General features: G+C 45.9%; 2 protein-coding genes across 4 annotated transcripts in view; one reads left to right on the forward strand and one right to left on the reverse strand.

Annotated features, from left to right (window-relative positions):
* Positions 1 to 311: 311 nt before the first annotated feature.
* On the reverse strand, positions 312 to 5,105 carry pygo2 (pygopus homolog 2). 3 transcript variants are annotated; one of them, XM_080837962.1, is made up of 4 exons: positions 5,044 to 5,105; positions 4,162 to 4,320; positions 3,341 to 3,393; positions 312 to 3,126 (listed from the first exon to the last, which is right to left on the reverse strand). In XM_080837962.1, the coding sequence occupies exons 2-4, from the start codon at positions 4,217 to 4,219 to the stop codon at positions 1,519 to 1,521; spliced, it is 1,719 nt and encodes a 572-aa protein (XP_080694088.1). In that variant the 5' UTR covers positions 4,220 to 4,320; positions 5,044 to 5,105; the 3' UTR covers positions 312 to 1,518. The 3 variants fall into 3 exon arrangements, with proteins under 3 accessions (XP_080694088.1, XP_080694089.1, XP_080694087.1); XM_080837963.1 differs by having other exon boundaries at positions 312 to 3,123; positions 4,162 to 5,097; XM_080837961.1 differs by having other exon boundaries at positions 4,162 to 5,097.
* A 3,439-nt stretch (positions 5,106 to 8,544) lies between these two features.
* The window catches only part of LOC308364014 (SH2 domain-containing adapter protein E-like), a gene marked incomplete at its 3' end in the record, with an annotated part of 7,918 nt that continues 6,772 nt past the window's right edge, over positions 8,545 to 9,690 (forward strand). Inside the window, exon 1 of the mRNA XM_080836948.1 lies at positions 8,545 to 9,373. Coding sequence (XP_080693074.1) covers positions 8,918 to 9,373 — 456 coding nt within the window. The 5' untranslated portion in view covers positions 8,545 to 8,917. The remainder of the gene's footprint in view (positions 9,374 to 9,690) is intronic.

The following is a 9,690-nucleotide window of genomic DNA, read 5'->3' on the forward strand; positions in this document are numbered from 1 at the left end:
GACAATGCCAAGGCCACCTGATGTATTACCCAGAAGTCCCAAATACTGATAAAAATGCAAGACTTCACAATATTCAGATTTCTTTGAAGAAAGGTCAGCTTAAAAAACATGTAGTTAGGATTCAGTTTTCAGCTAAATAATTTTTCATTTCTTGTTTTAAAACTACCACCTGGTAATATTCCATATTTAATATACACTTTAAAAGGCAACACATAAAAAGGACAAAGTCATACAAAACCAAAATTCGCTTTACTTCTGAGCACATTACAGTACCATCCCTCTTCCCGCCCCGCATGTAACAGCACCTCCACTCCACCAGAGGTCGCCAGAGCAGAGCACATAGAACAGCACAGATATCAGTACCAAAAAAGGACAGCTAAGAGAAAGGCAACTTGGACAGAAATGTTAAAAAATAACGTATTTAAAAAAAAAAAAATTACAAACATCTTGCGCCATGACAGTAAGATGAGTTTGGAGAATTCTTTTTTTTTCTTTTTTCATCCAGTTATTTGGTCTACTTCAAGGCCCTGCCCATAGCAAAGGCCCAAAATGAAAACAAAACAAAAAACAAACAAACACAAGTTACTGCATTGGTTCACATGCAAGCCAAGGACTATACACATATGACATGATATGACAGATCTCACTACGTGCTACACCGTCCCCCATCGTTACTCTGCCAGCTCAGATCCTCCTGTTGCCAGAGAAAACATGGCTGAAGGTGGAGCCTTAAAATAAAAATTTAAAAATTAAAAAAAAAAAAAATCCATTGTGACTGCAGGAGTCTTGAAACGTTTGCCTTTGCAGTTCAAAGTTTAATTCATGTGTTCCTTAGTGGACGGAGGACAGTCTGTAGGTGTGTGTGAGTGAATGGCTGAGTATCTACAGGTAGGTTGCTTCTATATGCTGTTTCACAGGAGGCGTGCAAGGCGGGCTAATGCTGGGAGAGAAACTGGAGAGAGGCTGATACCTTGGTGGAGAGTGGAGTGAGAGAAGAGGAAGAATTACAGTGTGACACAGCCTTGCATGATGCGGGTCTGGGCTGGGCAGGGCAGGGCAGGGCAGGGCAGGGCAGGGCAGGGCAGGGCAGGGCAGGGCAGGGCAGGGCAGGGCAGGTGAGTCCCTAGAGTGTGTGAGGTAGCGAGTTGATGTCAGTGCTTCACCGGAGCACACAACAGCTTCCGTGTGCTTCAATTTGTACAATTTGCAGTGGATGTGTTTGGACTCGCCAATGAAAAGGCCAATGATTTTTTTTTTAAGAGAGACACTCAAAGTGCTTACTTACAGAATCAGCTGAGAGCAAAACATGACATTAGTGAGTCAGGCTTAGGAAGTTCCAAAAAAAAGGCCAAAGACAGAAAACCGCTGCTGCAAGTCCATTTCCTCTCCTCTCCATTCACCCACCCCAACCAGCTGGCACAAGCCTCCGTCTCGCCTTCACACACACACACACACACACACACACACAGACACACACACACACACAGACACACACAAACACACACACACACATCTCTCTCAGCCTTCATTGGCTGCTACCAACTGGCCCATCCCTTGTCGAACGTACACAGCCTGGATCTCCTTGCTCTTGAGACAGAAGTCGCAGGCCCAGATTGCAGCGTCCTCACGGTTCAGGAGCCCATAGGCTGGCTCCGTCAGGCCCGTGCAGTCTCGATGGAACCAGCGCTTGCACGACGCCTCACACAAGATGGCCTCCTGGTCGTCGTGCACCTCGGACTGGCAGAAGCCACAGGGACACACCGATGGCCCGCCCATTTTCGGGGGGCCTCCACCAGGGCCAGAAGAGGGGGGCGCAGGACCAAGCGGCAGGGGGGACTGGGTGGTGGGGGTCGGGGTGGAATTGGACGGGGGGTTGGGGTTGTTGCCCGGCGTGGAGGCGCCACCGTTGTTGGGCAAGTTGTTTGGAGTAGAGTTGGGCGGCTGGTTGGGCATGGGGGCGGATCCCGGACCACTGTTCTGCTGGTTGTATGGGGCGGAGCCAGGAGCAGAGTTGGGCGGTGTGGTCTGCGATGGCTGCTGAGAAGGGTTGTTGGAGGACGGGCCACCGGTGGAGTTGGGTGGAGGATGCTGATTAGAAGGCGGTTGCTGGGGGCCATTCAGGGGTCCAGTGGGGGAAGAGTTGGGGTTGGGAGGGGGCGGGACGGAAGACGGCTGGCCAGGGGTGTTCGGGTTCTGCTGCTGGACGTCTGGGTGACCGGGGAAGCCTCCTCCAGGCTGGGGAGGACCAGAGGACGGGGAGGGGCCGGGGGTGTTGCTGTTGTTCGGGGGGCCAGAAGGGTTGAGGTTTGGCGGATGCTGCTGGGGGGGGGTTGGTTGGGGGCCACCGGGGCCAAAGTTCTTCCCCTCATCATTGCCTGGGGGGCTGGGTCCAGGGTAGGGGCCATCATGGTTGGGTGGGAACTGTCCTTGTGGGGGTAACCCCGGATGCCCCCCAACCATATTTCCTCCTCCAGGGCCCCCCATACCACCCATCATGTTCATCCCACCTGGCATGCCCCCCATGGGGTTCATGGGCCCATGGGGTGGCCCTCTGGGACCCCCTCCACCTGGTAAGGGGGGGCTGTTGAAGGGGTGCTGGCCATGCTGAGGCTGCTGCTGAGGCATCCCAAAGCGAGGGTGTGGGGGTCCACCGCCCCCTGGACCTCCCATCCCACCGGGGGAGAGCATGGGATTGAATCCAGGACCAGGATGCATTGGTGGGCTGAAGTTAGGGGGCATGTTAAACTGCGACGGACCTCCAGGCGGAAAACCACCTCCGCCACCCCCGCCTCCTCCACCACCCGGAAACCCTGGCATCCCCCCAAAACCTAGCTGGTGGTGTGGTCCAGCATTGGGTGGAGGGGGGCCGAATGGCGGCCTACGACCTGGCGGACCTCCTCCTGGCCCACCTGGGCCGCCCATGAAGCCCATGGGACCCGCCATTCGCCCGCCACCCATATAGGGTCCACCCCCGCCACTCGCCCCCGGACTGGACATGAAAGGAGCGCCACCAGGACGAGAAGGGGCCCCAAAGTCGTCATCAAACGGATTGGAAGCCACCAAGTGGTCTACCATGGGGGTGGGCGGGGGCGCGAACTCTGAGAGGTGTGAAACTGCTGGCCCCTGCTGGATAAAAAAAACGCAACAAAACAGAAAAGCAAGAACATCAACACAAGCTATGAATTGCATTCACAGTTTACAGATTAATGTTGGGAGGTTTACAAGTGATTAAATAAAATGCAGAATACTATCATCTTTGCTCTACAGTGCAAACTAACTCAATTTAATTTCGATTCAGTCTAACACCCTTTTGCAATCTCCCAATCCCTCCCTGATTTACCTGTGCATTAGATTTTTTCCTCTTTTTCTCCGGGCTCTTCAGCATCTGTGAACCTTCAGACAGGAAAACAGAAAGGATTGGAAATTAGTGCAAGAAGATTATGAGGCCGGCATCTTTCCCTTATCGACATTGATCAAATGTGCACAAACTTCCTTCATCTGTTTCACCGGGGATAGAAAGATCATGAAGGGACAAACAAAGTGTTGCTGAAACCCACTGACCATCACCATACCATGCCAACATGCCATCAAACACTCCACTAGGTGATCTGTGTCTAAACCCTGCACATACCCAACCCATTTAATTTACACGTTTGAATATTCTTGTGTAATCAATAAAACAGCTGTATGCAACTTAATAAAATCAGGTTTGTCTAAATCTTCGATGAGTTAAGGGCTCTTCATTTCCATAGCCACAAGGCTATGCCCGAACTGCTGGACCAAATCAAATAATGGTGCCATGCAAAACATACACGTTGTTGCTTGGCACCACAGGTAAGCTCAGTTGGACCAGATGAGTTTATAGAACAAAACTGACAACGTTAATTTGCACATCTAGTCTATCCTCAGCTTAATTGCATTGCAAATATTTTGTAAGGACGAGACACCTGGACGGATGGGTGACGAGCAGGCACAGAACGGAGAGCGGACACATCACAGGCAGGTAGACAACGCAGACAGGTAACGCTAGCGTGACATAAACCCAGAGACAGTTCCCTTGAAAACAGACAACCGGACAGTCAGTAGCGAGTGGAGAGGGAGATGCAAATCTGCAGCAAGAATGGAGATTCTGCAAGGACACGGAGATGGACGTGTGCCTACCTTTGCCTCGTTTTCCTTGACTTTGTCCCGCCAGTAGTCTCCCCGATTCGGCAGCCATTAATATGACTGACGGTGCGGTGCCATGTCACCGTTCATATAGAGAAAAAGTGTAAAATTGTCGAGCACGTCTTTAATGGATCCAAGCACTACTCCGGTGATCTTAACAAAGAACCAGAGGATTAGCTTACGTTACCAGCTCCAAGCTACACCATGAATCCAGTTAACATGGCAGCTACATAACGTTAGCTATTCCCCATTATATCTGTCACGGGAACTATTTGTCCACCTACGCTAACAACCAGGAAAAAGAACTCCGAACCACGACTTCAGACAGCGCAATGGGCAGAAAAATAAAGCAACGGGTAGAATGATTCTGGGTGAAATCAACTGCCAAATAGCTAGTTAGTAAGTAAGGCGCCGAACACTCCCCCCTTCTTAGAAAATATGATCACTTACAGATGTCTGTAAGCTAGCTAGCTGGCTAACATGCAAGCTGGTTGGCCCATGTACCATACTCTCGTAAACTCAGGTTGCTAGACATCCATCTATGACCAAGCTAGAATCACATTCATTGAAAACAAGAATGCAGTTTAAAGAAAGCATGTAGTTACAGGGTCAGAATATTCCCAATCTTCGTTTGCAGATGATACGACGGAGAAATTGCCAGTTTCTTATTCAATGATAATTTCCAGCTAGGTAGCTAGCTAGCTAGTAATTTAGCACAGGATAGCTGACCAGTCAGCTACCTAGCTAGCTGTCTTACATTGCTAGCAATCATTTTACTATGTTGTTCTATTAGGTGTCCGCTACGAAGAACCTTCCCCTTGTTTTACTGCATACATATCACTCTTGTGCCCGGCAATTAATATCAAATAAACTTACAATTATATTTTATCCCCAAACACGAAATTGGCCATGTTAATTACGGCCTACGGACGCCGCTGGACAAAGACGGACAGACAGGAGAGACGCGCACCCGGGATTATTACAATCATTGAAATACATGGGGTGGGTGTTTGAACGGTTTAGTTTGAGATGACCTCTATTATGAGTAATTCGTTTTTTTTCTTTTTCTTAATAATAGGTCACAATTAAATTAATTTGTATTTACATGAGAAATACCTAAATAGCAACTTTAATGCGCTTCACTCAAGTACCACGACTAAGTCCCCCCTCTGGAGTTCACAAAGTGGATTAGTTCAGACCAGACCACTTTTAAAGATTTACGTAGGGGTGTAAATATGATCCTTATAACTGATGAGCAGGTGAGGTTGTTTAACGAAAATTACAGTAATTAACTGGCTTTTATGATTAATAATATGATAAAAATAAAAAGTCTTGTGAATGGTTTAAAGCTAACACTAATATAGGGACATGTCTTGGTATCTTACCTGAGGCGTCCGCTTGAATTGTATTCTGGGATAGGCTAATAAAAACTCATGCTCACCACTGGGTAGAAGGAAAACCGCTAGTCAGTCCTAGGCTACGTGGACGTTCAGACTCAATAAGAAAATGCATTAAAGTTTGTAAGGAATCCATCAGTCACCAGCAATCAGCAGGCTACCTATCATAAACGACCTAAGGGGTCCAGATGTAAATCAAGATGAGAGACTTCTTCTGTATGCAAAATGTTGGTGAAATTGGTCTCTGTTAAGATGCAATTAATATATGCCCGAAATGGAGAAGGCCCACTGCTCTTTGGAGATTTTGAGGCACTCTGAGATTCTTTGGAATGAAAAGTGCGTTAAAAATAAAATGAATTATTATTATTATTATTATTATAAGTCTTAAATCCTTCAATTTCTTCAAGATCTTGTTTGAGGTTGACATGCTTTCACTTGAAAAGGGACAGGTGTTGTATCATGTTATGTAAATTAGACACATTTCAACTACTCTTTACAGTCCTACAAAAAAGGCCTGCTTTGACATTTTGATTACTTTTTGCGATAAACCCATCAATACAAGCAAGATAACAGTAAATGGTTAATTAAAACAGTATGGTTTTTGGTCAGACCACCCCTAACCGCTGAAAAGTATCAAAGGAAATGCAGCCTGAGGGGCCACACTACACCATGTAATAGACCTATTTTAGGATATGAGTGTGAAAGGACCCAGTCGATTGTAGGCCTGATATCACGTATTGACTATATCAGAGTGCAGCTGCATTTGATGTAGAGAGCTCTGCCCTTGAGTAGACCTAACATGTATGACTCTGTCATGAGCTCCCAAAACCACTCAATTTGAACAAATGCTAAGATCCCACATTATTTGGATAGCTTTCTACACATCCTGTATCATTTCAAGTGGACAATTGGATAACTGTAGACTTTATTTGTCCGTACAAATGTGTCTTGTAAAGTATGATCAAATCTTGGAATATTTAATGAAAGCATCTTATTTCAGGTCTATTTGGTAAAAATGTGACATACCGCTGTGTGTGTGATATATCCTCAAATGAACTGCATGTCTACTGCACGTCTATTCACTGATACAAACTTACGTAGGCTACATCTACGTCATCTAGGCTGATTTATGCTCGGGGACGTAAGCGCAAGCGTAAGCGCAAGAGGCCGCGCAAGCCCCTTGCGCGACCCTTGCGCGACTTTTCAGGTCTTGCGTGCGTCGGCCCCTTTTTCTAGACTTGCGTCATTTTTTACGTAAGGTCTTACGCGAGCCTCGCAGCCTGCATTCTATCAACGAATAGTACGAGATGAGGTTACTCAAATATTCTGCATGTCTACTCAGTTTTACAGTGCTTCCCAAGTAAAGGTTTGGAAAGAACTTCAAGCTTCAGACTTTCTGCTAGGGAACCTGTTATCTATCTGCAGAGCAAATGTCAGGCTCATACAAAAACATTAACGTGAATTAATTGATGCTAATACCTAGCGCGGTCTCTATAGGATTCCCCATATACGTTAGCATTAGGCTAACGTATTTTCTACCACAGTAAAACATGCAATACTATGTGATTGTTTTTAGAAAACGAATGTTACGTGATAAGATTCCTAAAATGTAGTCTGCATGTCTGCTCAGTTTAACAGTGCTACCCAAGCAAAGGTTTGAAAAGAACTTCAAGCTTCAGACTTTCTGTTAGGGAAACAGCTTTCTATCTGCCAAGCAAATGGCAGGCTCATGACAACACGCGCAACCTTTGGGAGCATGAACTGCACTGAGTAAATTTTGCGCAACACTTAAGGCCGAATTATGCTCTGTTTTAGACGTAACGCGTAAGCACGTAAGATACACAACCCCACCCTTGCGCGGTAAAATACCCCCCCTTACGTGCTTAAGTGCGTCGCCCAAAATTCCTGACTATGCGACTAAAACACTAGGGCCCTACACAGCTCGCAAAGGCTGTGATTGGCCGGCTACCACAGCCTTTCACACAGAGTCTCACGTTTCCGGGTTAATAGCATACAGTCTTTTTTAGACCCAGACATTTTTTTAAATCATGAATACCCTGCAGACCGTCTCACAAGCCTTTTCTTATGGATTAGGAGCAAACATAACAGAAGAGGTCCGAAGACATGAACTCCTTTACAAATCCTCTTTAAACACTTATAAGGACGCTCAAATTACCGCGAATATCCCATTCTCACCCGCGATTGTTTGGAGAGAATGTGGTCATTCACGAACAAATAGGTACTTTCCTATTCATTTTCCGTCACTTGTGAGTCATGGTGATATCTTTCATTGAGTTCATATTGACGTGAATCCATCAATTGCACCAGCGAGTTTGATAGAATGAGCCCGGTCTGCTCATACAAAAGTTAACAGTAACCTGCCGTTACCTTGTGGCCAGCACCATTCTAGTTCTACAAGCATTGACAACATGATGAGATTCTCTCGCCGTTTAGCACCTCATCTTTGAATAATGTAACTCATAAACACATCGTTTTAAAGCCTGTCGCAGTCATTAAAAGATGTCAATAAACGAACTTTTGCGTCATGTGCTGTCTTTTTCGCCACTGGTACTGAATTGCCAACATTTGTATTTTGTGTAACACATGTATTCATAACATCAAGCCTTTCGCCCACTACACTTTCATGCTCCGGTAAGTTTTTTTCCTTTGTCCTGCTGCAATAAATAGGCTTACTTAACTAAAACATTTTTTTTACAGTTCTGGCGTCAATTTGCTTTGCAACACGCAACACGGCTCACAAGCCTTGCAACACGGCGTCTAAAACGAACCTTAAATCAAAACTTAAACAAGTTCCTTGTGTAAATGACGTGCTTACGCGTTACGTCTAAAACAGAGCATAATTCGGCCTTTAACCCCAACGCTGAACCAAGCAGCCGCCTTTTAAGTCATGCGCGTCTCGACCCCTGCACCTCGAACTCTCGGCACACTCTCTCCCATCTCAGTTGCGGTCACTACTAGAATGAGGATCGCCAAAGCCTTTCGAAGAAAAGAAAAAACTTATGGAATCAAGATTTCAGAAGATCTTTTTCAAGAAGAGATTCAGCGAGGAACTGCACCAACAAACGCATTAGCAATTATCTTCTGACTTTGAGGAGTAACATTAATGTTAAGTGTTTGCACAGCTTTATTATTTTGTTTTGTTTTGAGAACACAACACATAGTATAGTATAAGTGATAAGTGTGTCAGGCACTTGTACATGTTAACAAGGCAATTTGATTCACAAGTTTGTTTTAAATAAGAAAGGACTTTTCCCGTGCGTAACGTTGTGTATGGCGCTTGAAGGTGTTGGAGAGGCGTACGTTCCCTCTTCAACTCCACCGCAGAATTTGCGATGGCGAAGTGGTTTAAAGAATTCCCCATCAACTTCAGAAACGGATCCGATAAAATTCGTTCTGCCTTGGAGTCGGACTCCCAGAACCGCGAAAAGCCTGGAGGGACCGTGGGCATGGGTACCAAAGAGACCGCGCCGCGGGGGAGTCCGCGTAAAGGCTTTGGCGGTGGAGTGAGCTGCCTTCTGTCAGGGAGGAATCGGAAAAATTCTGCCAACGACTCCTGTCATAGTGTGAGTAAAGATGAGAAAGTTTGGGACAGTCTGATGAGAAGAAACTCGAAATCGGTGGCTGGATGTGAGGAGCACCGGTCACTTAAGAATTGTATCTCGGCAAGCACTTACATCACCCGGCTCATGAAAGTGGAGAAACAAGATAGGATACAAAATCCCAGCAGGGCATGTAGTCCTCTGACTGAAGAACCGGATAAGGGCTCGACTGTCGGCAAAACCGACACGGTGAGAATGCACCAGTTTTAACTTTAAGATTGAGGTTTATTTGGACTCTACGTAAGACTTACATTCCGACATGTTTTGAAATATATTCCTTTAAAACTGAGAATATGGTGGCTGTATAGAGAAAATAACGACTTAACTGTTTTTTAAACTTATATTAAGCTGTTTGGGGCTCATCATTGTAACCCCTCTTGTTCAAGGCCACAGATGCAACCTTACCCTTAATGTGTCATTAATAGCTTTGGCAGACAGAGCCCAACCTAAACAAAGCTATGGTTGATGTGAAAGTTGATCATGCATCAATCTGATCCACCCCCAAA

The sequence above is a fragment of the Sprattus sprattus genome (genome assembly GCF_963457725.1).
Source record: "Sprattus sprattus genome assembly, chromosome: 4".
Taxonomy (NCBI): domain Eukaryota; kingdom Metazoa; phylum Chordata; class Actinopteri; order Clupeiformes; family Clupeidae; genus Sprattus; species Sprattus sprattus.

What these genes read in the sequence shown, in the direction of transcription:
- pygo2 (XM_080837962.1), bottom strand. Translation starts at nt 4,219, where the DNA reads ATGGCTGCCGAATCGGGGAGACTACTGGCGGGACAAAGTCAAGGAAAA. An exon ending in TCAAGGAAAACGAGGCAAAG is followed by an intron (nt 3,394 to 4,161) that starts GTAGGCACACGT and finishes TCCTGTCTGAAG; the next exon opens with GTTCACAGATGCTGAAGAGC. An exon ending in GGAAAAAATCTAATGCACAG is followed by an intron (nt 3,127 to 3,340) that starts GTAAATCAGGGA and finishes TTTTTTATCCAG; the next exon opens with CAGGGGCCAGCAGTTTCACA.